Genomic DNA, 17,953 nt, shown 5'->3' with positions numbered 1-17,953 from the left:
GTGCTAACCACAGAGCCACTGTGCTGCTCGGAAATGTAACTATTTTACTTTTTTTTTCTAGTTTAGTCGCTAATTTGCATGAATTCATACAAGTCATACAAAATGGAGGGTTTTTAAATGGAGGTGTGGCACCAAACCCCACCACTAAACCAGACTTTCATCTGTGGAATTTGCCCATAAATCAAAAAATTACAAATTGTCATGAGATAGCATTGTAAGAACTCTTTGTGTAAAAAAGGATGTAAACCCGAATCCAATAAAGACCAAGAAAGTCCAAATCTAAGAAAAAAAATCCTACTTATTGAACTATAGATTTATAAATTTGATATGTAAACTCAGAATTACCAACTTTATTACTGTAATTGTGAGAAATAAATTCGAAATAGTGAGATATAAGCAGCATCAGAAAATCGCATACTTCCGTACTATGTAAAAACAGTATGCGAGCCGAGTAGTATGTCCGAATTCATATAATTCGAAAAACAGTATGTGTGAAGTACCTGGATGGCCTTCTACTTCTGGCGAGATTCTGAAATGCTCATCAGATGGCACTACGCTATCCCATGATGCACTGTGAGAGAATTTATGAATGGGAGTGAAGCAGTAGGTCACTTGACATTCATACTGTATAGAACGTACTCTTCTAACGGCCAAGTAGTACATATACATCCAAATGCAGTACCTTCTGAGTAGTAGGCGATTTCGCACTGGATGAAAGATCATCATCTTCAGCTTAACCTCACGAAAACGGAAATGCTTGAAGTTTCTGCCAACCCGACTCTTCACCATAACTTTTCAATCTAGATGGATGGAGCAACCATTACTACATCCAAAATGATAAAAAGCCTTGGAGTAACGATTGATGACCAACTAAACTTCTCTGACCACATTTCTAGAACTGCTCGATCTTGCAGATTCGCACTCTATAACATCAGAAAGGTCCGACTCTTCCTATCTGAACATACAGTTCAGAGCAGCAGCACGAGTGGTCTTTGATGAACCCAAAAGAGCACGTCACTCCGCTACTCACCAGTTTGCACTGGCTGCCAGTTGCTGCTCGGATCAAATTCAAAGCTCTGATGTTTGCTTACCAAGCGGCCTCTGGCTTTGCTCTTTCGTATCTGCTCTCACTTCTGCAGATGTATGTGCCCTCCAGAAACTTGCGTTCTGTGAATGAACGTCGCCTCGTTGTTCCATCCCGAAGAGGGAAGAAATCACTTTCCCGAACTCTCACATTCAATCTGCCCAGTTGGTGGAATGAACTCCCTAACTACATCAGAACAGCAGAGTCACTTGCTGTCTTCAAGAAACGACTAAAAACTCAATTGTTTAGTCTCCACTTTCCTTCCTAATCTTAACTGCCTCTCTGGCTATACCACTAACTGTACTCTCTCTCTCTCTCTCTCTCTCAAAAAAAAAATAAAAATTTACTAATGCTTAGCTTCTTAGACTTTACACACCTGAAACTTGTCTATAGCACTTGTTCACTGCTGCTCTTTTAGTTGTGTAAATTGCTTCCTTGTCCTCATTTGTAAGTCGCTTTGGATAAAAGCGTCTGCTAAATGACTAAATGTAAATGTAAATGTATGACGTTGTGCCTTTGAATATGCTCGCATTTTAAGTCTTCTGTATTTACATGCATATGAATTGACGCCATTTCACCAGGTAGGACATGTTCCTGGAATAACATCTATGTTGATCCTGGAACAACATTCCAATCAGCCAATCAGAATTAAGGAGTATGTTTACCGTTTAGGCTTACGGTTAGGTTTATGCACTTCTACAAGATTGTTATCCCACTATTACTCCCCTCTGGTTTTGGGAATAATTTACAGTTATTGTTTGGTTTATGGGTAGAGAATAGGAATGGATTACATTTCCGAACGAAAATGATGTTTCAGGATCAGCGTAGATGTTAAATCCAGGATCGCATCGTACTTGGCAAAAACACATAAACTGGTACATTGGTAACACTATTTGAACTTTGAAAAGCTTAAAGCAAGTTAATAAGCCATAAAAACTCCTAAAACATTTAGTAAGAGTCAAATCACTGTATATGCCTAATAGAGTGCTTTCATGAGGCGCAATTATGTTCTTATAACTTCTACTCAAGGCTAAAGTCATATTTAAAAGGATAGTTCATGCAAAATGTACTCACTCTGGACTTGATCCAAACCATCTTGAGATTTTTTTGCTTAGTTGAACACTAAAGAAGACATACTGTTGGAAACCTGTAATCATTGACATCAAGTAGAAGGAAAAACAATCAGTTTATCTTATTTTGTGTTCAGAGGAAAATCAGTTTCGGATGATCTATCCATTTAAGACAGATCATATGCCTTTTAAATACAGTGTGTGGAAATATTGCACACTTTCCAGCTTACTGAAACCTTTGTATATGATTTAGCACGTATTTCCCCCATTAGTTTATACAGTATAAATAAGCCGAATACTGTAATCAGCAAAATCAGTTTATTTACAGTAAAATCCATCCTGTTGTTTACATTCGCTATTGCTAGTACAGTAATGTAAAGTGAAACCTGACAAAGTCAAATATAGCATAGCATTGAATTTGTCGCACCTCCATGTCTTATAATGCTTTACCTTGCCATTATAATGCTCAAAAATTTTATACGTCTAAATATTTAGGCAAGTAGCATAATAGGACAACATCCTTAGTATGTTTTTTCCCACTCATTACTTTAAAGACATTGATGATTTTTATTTCAGCTTTGTCCTAAAAAGTCCTAAACATGTTTAGTAAGAGTCAAACCACTAAATATCACTAATAGCGTGTTTTCACGAGGCACCATTATATTCTTATAACCTCTAGTCAATGCTAATGTCATATTTAAAGGGATAGTTCACGCTAAACTTTACTCGTTCCATAACAGTTTGAAATTTTTTTGGCTTAGTTGAACACTACTGTTGGAAACCTGTAATCGCTGACATCCATAGATGGAAAAACAAATATATCAGTTTATCAGTTTGTCTTATTTTGTGTTTAACTGCCATTTTTGGCTCAATTGCATCCATTTTGGATGTTGGGTATCCATTTAAGACTGGTCATATGTATGATTTATGGCCTATTAAATTCAGTTTGTCGAAATATTGCAGACTTTCCAGCTTACTGAATATTTTTTAATATGATTTAGCATGCTTCCACAATATTTAAACTGTGAAATCCATGCTGTTGTTTACATTTATTTATTGCTAGTACGATCAGGCAAAAAGGTAACTGACAAAATCATATACACTCACCGGCCACTTTATTAAGTACACCTTAATAATAATAGCTTTTGTTGTTGGGGGTGCGCGCGGGCCGGAGTTTAATGACGTCACCCTCTGGGGGAGCATTGTAGACGTGACAGGAGTGCACGGGAGGCTGGCACTAGGACCCGGGAACGCCAAAGTGTTTTTATCTCCTCATCCATTACATTCCCCTCATTTATTCAGTAGATCCACTGAGCGCAGCACAGCACAATAACTCACACAACAGTTTCATTTCCAACCATATTCACTGCACGGGGACGAAATGGTGAGGAGCGAGAGGCAGCAGACAGAAGTGAAGGCCGAAGACTTGTTCCTGGAGTCCGAGACCTCTTTAGATCAGCAAGATTTTGAGATGTCTACTTGTCCTTTCAATGACGTCTTCAACTCCACAGACTCTTCCATGATAAACACTTTCCTGAAAAACGTACAAGTTTTACTAGAGGCTGCCAGTTACATTGAGAGCGCCGAGAGAAAGGATGGAAGTAAGTGAAATTATAGTGCACTTGTGAGGGATTATTCTGACTCATTTGCGTAATGCAGAGAAACTGTTTCATTGTCAATAGACTCAGACAACAAAGGATTGAGTTCAACGAACAATCAGCCAAGTAGACAAGGAGCATGTGCTATGTGCCTCAATTTGAGATTCACAGACTCAATGCTTTTAAATGACGAAGTTTACTAATGGTAAATTGAATTTATTTCATATTTTATATTTATTTTTTACATTTAATATATATATAGGCTAACGCACACAATCATCCAGTGCATACACTTAAAATCTTTGGATTTATTTCAGATGTATTTTATAACTGCAAAAAACTGATATATTGCCAAATCTGCGTGGCTGTTTTCCACTTCGTGTGTCAAAAACAGATGAATAATTCCCTCTGCAGCGCACTTAATGTCCCAGTTCGCAGACTGACTGTCCCAAGCTGGCATGTACTGTCGTATGGGGCATTTCAGAGGCTGGCATTGTTCGCCAGTGAAGCATGCCAGCTCGTTTGCCACCTCTTTCTCTCGAGGAACATAAACAAGAAAATAAATAAATAAGCAACATTTGCTGGCACAATACACACGATGACGTCACCTCGCCGCTTTTTTTACTTTAACTTTTCATTACGCACCAAAACATGATGACTGAGTATAATAAAGCGTTTATTGTACTAATAAACGCATTAGATAATATATGAAGTTGTTTTTGTGTGAGCATTTGTTTATGAGGAAATATCTTTTTAATATTCGTGTTATTTTTTATTGCCTCCTCTGAATATAATCATAAATATTAAAAATATAATATATTAATAATATAAAGTTTATATATAAAGGAACGGCAGATTATATCATCGTGCTATTTTCTGTCAGATATATTCGCGTTATTATTCACATCATATTTAAATAAACGCTTAATCATATCGTGTGGATCTAAAAAATTGTACATGCAGACAGCATAATCTACTTCAAAAGAGTTCTCCAAAATTGCCTTCCTGTTTCCTAGGGGGGTGTGTTCACATGACATCCACATGGCGCAGTTTTCACTACTTTGATTGGTCAGTGCCTGTTGCGTTGGCGGAGGCTTACCAGGGCTTCTGTCGAATCGCAGAGCTGTTGAGCTGTGATGTCATATGTTGCTGGGCCTGGCTTAAACAGCGCTGGTAGTGAGGGGTTGTGGGAGTTGAAGTGCATTGTAGCCAAACCTGAACAAACCAAGTCCTTTTCTTCTGGAGAAAGTCTTATTTGTTTTATTTCGGCTAAAATAAAAGCAGTTATAATTTAAAAAAAAAAAAAAAAAAACATCGTTATATAATAACTTGTCTAATTACCCTAACCTCCCTAGTTAACCTAATTCACCTAGTTAAGCATTTAAATGTCTCTTTAAGCTGTATAGAAGTGTCTTGAAAAATATCTAATAAAATATTATTAACTGTCATCATGGCAAAGATAAAATAAATCAGTTATTAGAAATGAGTTACTAAAACTATTATGTTCAGAAATGTGTTGAATTTTTTTTTTCTCTCATGAACATTTTATGATAGTAATTGTGAAGCAAACATCATTAAGTTTTATACACATATACACTTATTAATCTAACAACATGCTTTACATGCCAATTTGCACATATATAACGTTGTATATAGTAATATACCTGTACATACACTTGTCAATTTATATATTTGCATTCACTACTTACTTCTGTTTTAAATTATATTTATTATCTGTTTTGTTTTTTTGTCCTGTCTCTGTGATTCTGTTGCACTGTAGAAGCTCTGTCATGAAAACATATGTGTGATCATACCTCATATGTGTGATCATACGTGGCAATAAAGCTCTTTCTGATAAATTAAAGTTTATTATTAAGTAATAGACATGACTTTTTTTAAGCTATGGAGAAAAAACTTGGGCTTGGGCATTGTTTTGTATAAAATTGATCAAAGGATTATAATTAATTAAATATCACATTTTATAATAATATAATAGTATTATGCTATACAATATTATATTTGAGCATATACATTCGATTTGTTAGTACTGAAGCTGAATCTGGAGCTAACAAAATAACTTACGATAGCAGTCCAAAAACTAGTACACCCAAATTTATATGTTATAGAAACATATTAAATACAATTTTTAAAAAGAGGAAAAATCAACAGAAGCAAAAACTAAATTTACATTTAGTTGAAATTTTGTAGGTTGTAATATTTTTGGCGATATTTAGCTTGAATTTAATTGTATTATCTTTCAATTTCTAAAAATGTTTGGTGAATAAAATATTGTTTTAATAAATATATCAGGCTAATTTGTTTTATTTAAATGCACCAAAATACATTGCTTATATTCACTGAAATTGATAAAAATATACAGTTTCAAAATGGGATGTATTCAGTTATGCTGAGCAATATATAAGGCATTTATAAGTTTTAATACATCTTAGCAGTAGCCCAGATCGAGTTAAAGGGCCTGTTGGATGAAATACTACATTTCCCACAATCCCCCGCGTGAAGTCTCTATCCGCTCAGCTGTTAAAACAGTAGGTAAACAAACTGGGGAGGAGAAAAGAGCGCAAGCACCAGGGACTTCGCAGGCTGGGCTCTCGGGGACTCTTTTGTACCTGTTTCTATTAATTTTATACACTTTATACCCGCCTGTTTTCTTAAAGCACTTTTACTACTTTGATATTCAGACCTCGGATGTTTGATTTATGCTTCATTTCCTGTAACTAGCGTGGTAACAGTAACAGTGTAGGAAATACCTCGAGTCGACGGGTTCAGCAAATAGAAACAAAAACTCCAAAACAACTGGGATATTCAATGCTACGTATTAGAACGCGACAGCTGTCATTGTGATCACATATCAGAGAGAGAGACACGTCAAATACAGCAGTAGATTTATTCAAAGGATGACTTCTGTGCTGAATATCCAGACGTTACTGGAAGCAGCCGACTATATAGAAAGGAGAGAAAGAGGTACACGATGTTTTGCTGTATTCACTTGTCGTGACATGGGAATTGCATTACCATCCAAAAATCAGCACGGTTTAATGTATTTAGGGGTATTTAAAAGGACTTGACCCGTTTCTAATATGTGATCGGAGGTGTGACAGGTTTCTCCGCTGTGTTTTTCAGAGTGTGAACACGGATATGCCTCGACCTTTCCGTCTATTCAGCACTCCAGCTACCAGAGACAAAGGAAATTCCGAAATAAAAAGTGCAACAACAACCACTACAGGTAAGCACGTGATTTGACTCTCCACTTCCATAAGAGGATGGAAAAAAAATGCTGGAGTAAGTCCAGAGAGAAAGAGAGACGTGTGACAAGAGCACACTGCTATGACATCTGTCGGAACTTGAAATATTGCTGCTGCATTTTTTGTTTGTTTACGTTTTAGCTTTATGCAGCAATATAAACTTAACTTGTATCTTTAAATATTTCTCATTCGTACTTGTGCTGTTAAATAGACACCTCACCATGCAAACGAAGCTGTTTTATTTAGTTTGTTTTGTTCTGGGGGAGGGGAGCTCTCATCAGCTGATTGTCAAACGGGACTGCTGCAGCGCTGAGGTTAGGGACCGTGCGAAAACTCACGTCCTGTTTTCGCAGTCGGGCGCCATTGGCTTTCGGTTTTGTTTGAACCGAAAGTCTGCAGTGACGGTGTCTTCGCTTTATTTTTACCACTCTAGAGGTAGTATACATCCGCAGTATACTCAGTGGGATGTATTCAGCATGCTTTCGTTTTAATGACCAGCAGAGTGTTTGGATTTTTATCCCGAGCCCTTGAACACACGGCTCTTATTTACAGCAACTGTTGTTTTCAGGCTGCCAAGGTGAACAGCCTTAGGCGAATTTATTAAATTATCTTTACACGTATTCTTCCTCTAATGCATGTTTCGCTGAATTATCATCGACCCATGTCGTCTAAAAGTCGATTTAATGAAAGAAACTAATCGAAAATGCAGTAATAGGCGTTTTAATGCGCATGTTAAAATAATAGTTGTTTTTTGACTCCGGAAAATGGTGCACGCTACTATGATGCTAACGGTTTGCAATATTCATGACCAACAAGCAATCTTATGTAGGCTGTGTTTTCTCATACTGAAAATGCTGAGGTAAAGTGTTTAACTAGGCTTTTAAATGCACATCATTTCTCTATATAAGAATTTTAGCAGCCCAAAAATGTGGTTTTAGATTTGTTTTAAAATGCCACCTTGCTATATGTTTTGAGATGATCAAAAATCCCAGAGCGATTCCAGCATTATGGATATGACATGTGCAGTAAAATCTCAAAACATAAATTAGATATAGACAGTGTATGTTGACATTATATTAACCATCTGTTTATATTTTCCAAAACAACTCACCACAGAGTTATGGGAGCAGAAAAATATCAATCTGTTAACATTTTTTAGATTTTAAACGAGGGAAATAAACATGCGTTATGGATGTGATCAAAAAGTAGGCAAGTTTGCCATACACAACACACTTTGTAGAAATTCTGTGAATTAAACTGCACAATTCAATAGAAATAATGCTAATCAAAAGGATAAATAGAACAAAAATGATTGACTTTATTTTATTTGACATTTTTGCATTTATAGGGAAAAAAGGTCATTATAGTTGTGACATTTCTCCATAATGGATGGGACAGATGTGAAATTGGCACTTGTGTGATTTTGGTAAATCAAATATAACTGTTTGAAAACATTAATAGAGACATTTTTGAGTATATTTAAAGCACTCTAAAATACTTGCACAAAAAAAACGCAAAAACGGTTTCGCTATTTTGGCGAAAGCTTTAATTTTTTTTTCATAGCAAGGTTGACATTTGCATGGAATTGCTCCTCATCTAGGCACTGGTTTTGTTTTGCTCAAAACTGTCTAGGTAGGTGGCTTACTAATGTTTCATGCACTCAAAAAAGCAATTGAAATACAGGTTTTACAAAAGACTAAAAATGCAATTTGGACCAAGTGTGATATCCCAATACAGCTCTCGAGATGACCAAAACCTCATTGTGATGCTCAAAACGCTGCACACTTCAAGATGCCCTTAAAATGCCATATATGAAAGCAACTCCCAATATTTTGAGAGACAACCTGTGTGTTTTAGGTTGTGTTTGTTTCCGTCTGCTTCGTTTCACTGGATTTCTAAGTATCAGTGAACTCGATGACTGATTTGGGTTTGTGTTGCCGTTCACAATACCTGCACTGATGGAGGAAACGTAAAGGAAACACTATCTGATGATCTGGCATGCTTGCGTGTCGGGGATCCAGAAGATTGACCCGAGTAGGGTTCATACAAGCTGCTTTGGTTTAATCAGAGATGATGGAAAGATTCTGTGGAAAATGGTTTTCCATATGTTGCAAAAACAACTGTTTGTTTTGTTTTGTCTGCAATGTGCAACCCACATTTCTGTGTTGCACGATATTTACAGAATGCAACAGTACGAAAATGTATAAACATAACACTTAAACTACTGGGATAAAACATTGTATTATCACTGTGCATTGAGCCTTATTTTACAGTGTGCATGTCTCTTGACACACACACATCGTGTCACAGCATTAAGAGCTGTGAAAACAGCCTTATCGTTTTTTCTTTTGTTTATTTCACCTGTTTTTCTCCCTCCTGAGCTCACAAGCATCCTCCTGAGCACAAGCGGCAATACCATAAGGTCAGCTACAGGATGCCTGAAAACATGCTCTTGGTATTAATAGTTGCCAATAAAGGAAATGGTCACATGATGCACGGAGACGCAGGCCTTTGCTGCAGCCCCTGCAATGGCATTGCCGTGCACCGGTTCGGCCGTCCATTTGGAGCTTTGGAAAAGCTTTCAGCGTGTTGCCATACAAAGAGCCTCTTAGGGGGACGGCTGATTCACTTTACATTATTAACATAACACTGACTCGTGCTCTCAGAGAGGCCGAGAGAGAAAGCGTCCAGTGGCACTCACTCATTGTACGGAGAGGAGAGCTCTCTCACGTGCTCGCATATAGGCTGGTCATTGTGCTCGTCTTTTCTGCTCTGCACACTTAATTTCTCTGTCTTTTCGTTGCAAACAAAGACTTGCAGTGACATGTGGGTCATTTAGAGGAGCCTTTATAACTCCCTCTAGAGCCACTGGATTGGTTGCAATGGAGAGCTGGTTCAACACCCCAATAAGGAGAAATTAGTAAATCCATTGGAACATTTATCGATGCATAGCCTTGTTCTTGATGAGCGGCTGGGCTATTTTTTTGTGCACGTGATCTTACGATGAGTGCTGATGTATATTTCAGGAGCTAAGCGCATGGGAAATGAGCTTTATGTTTGTGTTAAGGTTATGAAAAAAACCTTTTAGTGCACATTCCTTGTCGCCTTGCAAACAAGTTGATTTTTTTGCTCATTCTTTACTTCTGTTTTGTTTTATAGGTCCACGCACAATGAGCTAGAGAAAAATCGGTAAGTACTTAAGTTTAATCACACCACTAAATGCTGGAAAACATCAACAGACATGTTTTTTTTTTTGGTCAATTCATTGTTGGCATCTGTTGCTATTTGTGCTTATTTTGGCCAACTTAATTTCTTTAGATTGTTTGACATCCTTTTAGTCATTCAAAACAGTGTCTTTTAGTTGCAAACTAATTTGCTTGTTGGAGCTTTGTGGTTTGTGCTTGATTTCCTGTTTTGCTTTATTGTAGAGCATAGGCATGTCAGTGACATTTAATGAAAAATGTATGCTAGGGAATAGTGTATGGTAGGTTTGTAGACTTAATAAGACTTCTAGTCTACAACAAAGTTATAAAGTATTAGTCTTTTCTCAAAGATATCAGTGCAGTAATTTAAACTAAATCATTGATTCTTGATTGTGAGAATCAGGAGGTCAGGAGGTGAAACATCAAAGTTCTCTAATACATTATTTTTCTCGTCTCAAGTGTTGAAGCTACCTCAAAAATGTATGTAATAGGGCTGCACGATATTGGAAAAATGAAATTGCAATATTTTGTTTTGCTGCAATATATAGTGCAATATAAACACAATGTATAATAGCTCTTGAATAGCTCTATTTTAAAATAATTCATTTATTTAGACTGATTATGCATTATTCTGGCTGTAAATCGTGTATAAAATATAAGAAACAATTTAAAAGTATAGGGCAGGGGTGTCCAATCTCGGTCCTGGGGTGCCGGTGTTCTGCATATTTCAGTTCTAACCCCAATTAAACACACCTGAACCAGCTAATCAAGCATTTTCTAGGTATTCTAGAAACGTCCAGACAGAAGGAAGTTGGAGCTAAACTATGCAAGACACTGGACCTCCAGGACTGAGTTTGGACACCCCCGGTATAGATGAAAACAGTAGAGCAAAGAAAAAGTTAAAGCTGCAGTGCTTTATGTTTCTTTCAAACAGTATTCAGGTACAAAAATGTAATAATCATATGTAAGATTACACTGTATAGTCTTCATTGTATAAATAGGTCAATAAAGTAAATATTTATTACAATTGTTGCAATTTCTTGTGCCTGTATGCAGTCACAGGCCTTATAAACACATGCAGGCGATAAACCTTCACTCTGTTATGGTTAAAATCCACAAATCTTGTGTTTTTGGAATGATTGCTCTTGCTAAAATATAAAACCAACTTTAAAAGTCAACATTGGCCATGCTGCGATGTGACTAAAGCCGGTTTCAAGGTTTACCGCGGTTTGGAAAAGTCAAGGTTTAAAACCACTAACATTTTCTGTTATACAGTTCCTAAGATATGTTTTTTAATGTCTTGTAAATACAATTGTGTTTTGAAACCAATAAAGAGAGCAAAAGTCAATGATTTATTTTCATTATTTAGCCCGACATGTTTACTGCTTCAAAATATTATAAAAGTTTCCTAAAATAAACTGTATTGTGTTCAATAGGGTAACATTTTTTTTGTTTTTTACTCGGACATTTAAAAAGAACATATTTTAGAGCAGTAATCACAATACTGTGAAACCGTGGTGTTTTTATCCAAGGTTATCATACTGTCTGAAACCTATACTGGCCCATGCCTAGATGTAACTGTTGCAAATGACTACAGTGTGTTATTGATGCTAAAACAATATATTGTGCAGCCCTAGTATGTAAGTTTAGATATAAAATGTTTACATTTCATAAAAGGAAGCTGAAGAACAGTCCTACAGTGTCCTCTGCTTGTCCCTGACTAACAGGTACCTAAAAGTGAAAGTAAGGTGACCCAATTCTGCTAATCTACGGGCATTACCTCACCCACCCCTCTGCCCCACGCAACTACTGCAGCCTCAGCTTCAGATTACTGCCCAGAGTCCAGGGAGAAGACAGAAACCAGATGTACTCGAATGTCCCTTATTTCACAATGCAAATTGCATAATATGAAAAATAAATTCACAGAAGGTTACAATAATAAAAGGATAGAAGTTGAAATGCCCCAAACCCATGGGTGGTGTTTTTCTTTGGAAATGCCACCTACGTGCAGAGTGAGTGTAGTGTGTGAGTGAATACGAATGACGGACTGTATGTTCTGGTCTCCCAAACACTTATCTGATTGGCGTTAGACACCGACAGTGCGGGCCTTCTGCTTAGACTCTGTGCATGCAAATACTGGAGGCTCCACTTCAAAGACTCAAAATAGTTGTTGTCTAGACGAGAAGGAACTCCTTTGTGATCATGATCTGAAGACCTGAAGCTACATTAAGTTTTCTTAAGCAAGACCTACCCACTGAGTGTCAAGTTTGTTTGCTCACAAGTCTCCCTGCTGATTCATTTGTGAACTAGAATGTGCAGTTTCAGTTTAGATCGCTTGTGGGCCCTTGCAAGTGTCTCCTCTCAGACAGTCTGCTTTTCTCAGATAATGCCAGTGCATGGGGTTGTCAGTTTGCCAATATGGGTTTGTATGGGTCTGAGGCAGATAAAGGCGACAGGGCTAGTCGGACAGTCTTCGTGTCAGCACAAACAAATATTACACAACACATGACAAACACTGAGTCAGCAGCCACACCCAGCATATTACCCCTGACTCCACATTACTATTAGTTCTCAAAGACTGGACACCCATCATCTCTTTTTTTTATGAATTTAACACTCGGATGCATCCCTCCCATTTATCTGATGTGATGAACCACAGCACTTTAAAATAGTCTAGCATCACGAACAGCCCAACTAGTAGCAAACAAAGAGACTGTTTCCTGCCCAAGTTTTCTCTCCCTGCTGATGGATCACATACACTTTCAGCTTGATGAACATGTAAAATAGTTCAGTGCTTTTGTACATCGAAGAGGAAGAGGAAGAAGATGAAAGCCCTGTGACCACATTCCTCTCTCGTAAGCCACAACGCATACACCGATAACACACGTGTGTTCATACAGGCAATCCGCCGTTTGATCTTATGAAGCCATAGAACAAATGTGGTGAGCCTCAACTTCCCCAACTTCCTCATGATGTATTGAGCAAAGGAGGATGTTGAATTGCGCTCAAATCACTGAGTTCATTTTCAATTATGGGTGTTATGTGGTTGTTAATTGTTAGGTACATGCATGTGAGGGTGTTTGGTTCTGTGTTAAGCACGTTGTAGTGGTTGTGTGGGCCGTAGTGTGTCTGACAGTGAATATGCAAAGGCTCAAGAATAAAGCTGCCAAGCAGGCTTACTGAAAATAGACCAACTGCACTAAGAAAATAACTTTTCAGAGAGTAGGAGAGCTTTGGCTGATTGGCTGTGATATATTTCCACCCACAAAGAGAATCACGAGGTATAATGATCTATCCTCTCCGTATGCACCTGACCACTTTGATATTGACACTCCATGTTTCTGAAAAACATGCCATTTTTAGCATGCTTTGAGAAACCCCTTGTAGAATACACAATGTTTTTCTCTCCATATGCAACAGACTACTTGTTATAAGTACCCTATACTTCTTGAAAAAAAGTGGTGCAATTCTGAGTGTGCTCCACACAGGTGAGTGGGTTGACAAACCACCTGTAGGACACACTCGCTCCTCTCTGTATGCTTGAAGAAAGAAAACTAGTAACTAACTAAAATTATCCTACGGCTAGCTTACAAACATTTTAAAACTAAGCTAGGCTTGTCAGCATTTATATAATGCTGTTCTGATGATTTGAAGTCGATTGTATACTTGATTATCCTCGATTGTAAGCCACTAAATGTATAATGTCGGTGTTGACGATAGGACATCATCCATAGACAAAGTGTGCTCTTCAAGAACTGTCCTGGGGATGACCTTACTTATTGTCCTAGTGTTCTGAGGTGGTTCAGAGGAAGCTGGAATCAGAACATTTCGCTTCCCCTGGGAATTCCGGAAACCCCTTAAAGGGAAGCCAGAACTGGCAGTTCTCTCTGACCTGATGCCTTATAAGCTTTTCTTGGTGAGCAAAAGCAGCTTAGGAAGCGTGATCTTTGCTCAATTAAGTAATGCAGACCTGTACACGTGCCAGGGCATGTTTGCAACGCACGCGTAAATGCACAGTCATGCTATGGAAGTTTAACAAAGCTCAGGGTGTTTTGGGTGAGTCAGAAAGGAAGGACACACACCCTGTGGCAGGCTTCGGGTTTTGTCAGAAGAGTACAGCAAAGAACATTTAAGATTCAGAGGACACTAGTGTTCTGCCTTGCCCCACATTTACCGTGTTCTGTAAAAGAACACCATGTTTCATTGCCTTTTAGAGACACAATCTCCCTTTAAATGCAACACGCATGGTTACTGGTGGGTAAGGTTACAGAAATGACACAAACAGTCCCACGTCCCTGAAGGCACCTTGAACCTTGCTGTACAACCGCACCCAACATTTTTAGGCTAATGCAAGCAAATTCTTGATTTACAGGCTAAAATCAAGGAAGCAGGTGACATTCCTGAATGGCTTAATCACTTGGATGTCATCAGCAACACCCTTAAAACCCGAGAGTGAAGTTTTTGTGGTTTGTTTTTTCATCATGTTGAAGTGTGTAATTGCTTAACAGTTGACCACTGGAAAACCCATTATTGGGCAGCCACTAATTGAAACATTGAGACAGCATCCTTGCGAATGCATACTGTAATTAAGGCTCTGGGGCCTACCAAAGATTGCCATATATTGGCAGAGGGAATTATCATTACAAGCTGGATAAAGCTATCCAACCATCCAATCAGAAGAGCTCCAGAAGGTCGTCCAATCATAACCAACCAGATTGATCTGCACTAATGGTCCTTTGCTTTGTGTGTCATGGCCTTTGATCTGATTACGGAAGTCCTGTAGCTGTTTGCCCTTCTACCACCGCTGTGTGTGTGTTTTTTTTGTGCAAGGATTAGGCGTCCTTCCGGGTAAGTAAAGTGGATTGACTATATTTTCTGCGAGCGAGAGAGCAATGTGATCCAAACATCTGGTGATGTTTCTGGTTTTGTTCCATTTGTTTTTGGGATCACCTCATATTTATTAGATTACAAACTCAAAAGTGTCCACAACCAACTGAAATGCTCATAGAGAGACTTACAATAGAGAATTAGTGTTTTCCATGCACATGGCCATCTGCGGGAGCTTTAGGGATGGGGCAGCAATCACATGACCACACACACAAACTCTGTGGGCATGTGAGTGGGGTCTGCTGGTCTGGCCCGTTTGGAGCAGATTACAGCTCAGCACGTGTGAACTAATCCATGTGTTACTGATGGGCAAGCGCGGGCCTTGCTGTACCACAGCTGTTACTGTCTGAGTTTGTACGTGCTTTTTTATTTCCCAGTGGACTGGAGCCATCACTCTGTAGTAGTTGAGTGTTTATGTACAGGCGTTTGTCCAGGGATGTCACCGAGGTATATCCTTGTTCTTGATTGGTCTACCCTACTAGTTGCCCAACTAGATGTTTGGAGGTGTGACTAGTCTATCAACATTTTTTTGTTTTTGTATTTTGATTTTAGCTTTGCACTTTAATTAGCAGGTTTTGTCTTGGATGTATTGAACAACAGGTGAAATTCAAAGCTGGATTTTTGACCATTGTGTCACATCTTAGGGTGCTTTCACACTGGGACCTTTGGTCCACACATGGGTTTGTTTGACGTCAAAGTACGGTACATTTTGCTAGCTTGAACACTGTCTTCTGAACTCGAGCGTTCACCAGTGAACAGTACCCAAGTCTGCCTGAAAGAGGTGGTCTTGGCTATGGTTTGTGCGAACTCTGGTACGGTTCACTTCTGCAATCATACTAAATAATGGAAGTGAACCGCCAACTGTACAACAAACTTTAGCTTTCATTTGTGTGTGTGTATGTCTGTGTATCACCTACCTTAGTGACAAGCGGGACTGACCCAGTGCAAACAGTGATAATGTCTGCTTGTTTCCTCCGAAAATGACTTCTGAAGACATCGCTTGGTTTTGGTATCAAAACCAAAAGATTCCGTTAAAACAGAATAACCATGATTTGTGAACGTCTCCATTTTGGTGCTTTGTTTTCGTGGCTGTCATCTAGCAACATCTGTACACACAAAAAAGGCAGCTTGATGACGCAAGCGTACCGAGGTTCAGAGGGAAAAAAAAAAACAACCAGCTGAGGGGGTACAATCTAACTTGGGTTCAAACCAGGCATTCGGACCAAATGTGAAAGCACCCTCACACAGATGTTGAATAATACTAGTCAGTCGACTAGCCATTTAGCCAAACCACTCTCTAGTTTATTAATCCCCCTCCTCGTGTGTTGTACAGTAAGCTGTCATTGGTTCACCTCATGAATGGCTCAGAGGCTCCTTTGTTTGCGAGCATGTTTACATAGAGTGCCGTCACAGTGTCTATCTGTACTGTATATTCACCACAATCTCTCTTCCTCCTACGACTTTTATTCATCTCCCTTTCATTCTCTCCACAACCCCCACCTTCTAACTTTACATCTGTGACCATCTCTTCCTTCTCCTTCCCTCGCTCTCTCTGCCCACATTTGATGGTTGCTTTAATTCCCAGCGAGTGTATGTTGCATTTAGGTCGGTACATCTCTTTAATGTCAGCTTCACGATGCATTTCGTCCAGTTTTCAGGCAGATTACATGAGAGCAGAGGACTAGCACCAATAATGGCCTCCCATCTGTGTGTGTTTATGTGATGGGGGAGGATACTGCTCGTTTAATCTGAGAGCTATTCAAGAACTCTGCACTGTTACTGATATGATAGAGACATGTTTGCATGCTCGCTCTTTGTGACATCATAATAGAATCAGAGGGCCAAACCTTTAAATAAAACAAGGCTTAAGCAAGCTGGTAACCTAGATGAAGCTGTCAGTCCCACTGTATTGATCCGATCCAAATTAGAGTTTGAGAACCCAGAGCCTGTTCTCATTCTGTAATCTGTGCACTGGTGTGCAATAACCCAGCCACATGACCTGATGCTTCAAAGGCATCATGTGAGGCAATGGAGGAAGACATACAAAAGGGGGAATCCACTGAAAAAAAAATCCCCTGCCTTTCTAGTGTGCATGAATCGCTGCATGTTATCACCCTGGCATCATATGGCTCCAGGTTTCATCTATATTACATGCACATGCTGCTATAAATACATCTTCGGTTGAGAGGAGAAGCAGTTTGTGCGCTTGCTTAAATATTTAAAGGATATAAACAACATCCAAAAACAATGTAAATCAAGCTTCTCTGCATTTCTTACCAATGCAGAGCTGAGGTGCTGATTCTGCATGAGAAAATGTGAGAATTCTTGGTGCAAATATGTGTGGTTAGCAAATCCCAGGTTTATACCCAATCTGCAATTTTAATGCTGATTACAGTTTGAGAATAGGTTAACCCCCTTTTAACCTTGAAATCAGTTATTTCCACGTCGAGCCCATGAAATTATGCCGCCATTTATTATTTACCAATAAACCAAGCAGAATCTGGGACAAGCATGTGCTGTTAACCCTTAATAAACCCCCACCACATCAGAGGAATGAACAGACAGATTTCCATCTATCATCTTTAGTCTTCATTCCATCAATTTATCAATAAAAAATTATGTATTACAATTGTTTGCATGATAATTCAGTGTAGACCAACATGTTCATGACAACCTTGACAATGAGCGTATGCATTTTGTTTTTTTCTGAGTCACCTAAAGGGCATGCAAAGATGTTTTGCCACAATAAAATGTCTTGCTTCGGGTGTAAGAAGGGGCATGTCTGAACATGCTCAAACGCAAGATGCGCATTTGATGCGAGATATTATTAAACCTAGTTGTAGAGCAT

The 17,953-nt window shown here is 38.6% G+C and overlaps 1 protein-coding gene across 2 annotated transcripts in view; it reads left to right on the top strand.

Annotated features, from left to right (window-relative positions):
- The first annotated feature begins 3,451 nt into the window (after positions 1 to 3,451).
- mxi1 (max interactor 1, dimerization protein) overlaps positions 3,452 to 17,953 on the top strand; it is a 26,838-nt gene continuing 12,336 nt past the window's right edge. Inside the window, exons 1-3 of one of the 2 annotated variants that reach the window (XM_056448096.1) lie at positions 3,452 to 3,755; positions 6,894 to 6,996; positions 10,175 to 10,204. In XM_056448096.1, the coding sequence (XP_056304071.1) occupies positions 3,536 to 3,755; positions 6,894 to 6,996; positions 10,175 to 10,204 (353 nt within the window). In that variant the 5' untranslated portion in view covers positions 3,452 to 3,535. Of the gene's footprint in view, positions 3,756 to 6,305; positions 6,735 to 6,893; positions 6,997 to 10,174; positions 10,205 to 17,953 lie in introns of those variants that run through there. The other variant, XM_056448097.1, reaches the window with a different exon arrangement.

Source organism: Danio aesculapii, chromosome 22 (genome assembly GCF_903798145.1).
Source record: "Danio aesculapii chromosome 22, fDanAes4.1, whole genome shotgun sequence".
Taxonomy (NCBI): Eukaryota; Metazoa; Chordata; class Actinopteri; order Cypriniformes; family Danionidae; genus Danio; species Danio aesculapii.
This window is presented reverse-complemented; position numbering and strand designations above follow the sequence as displayed.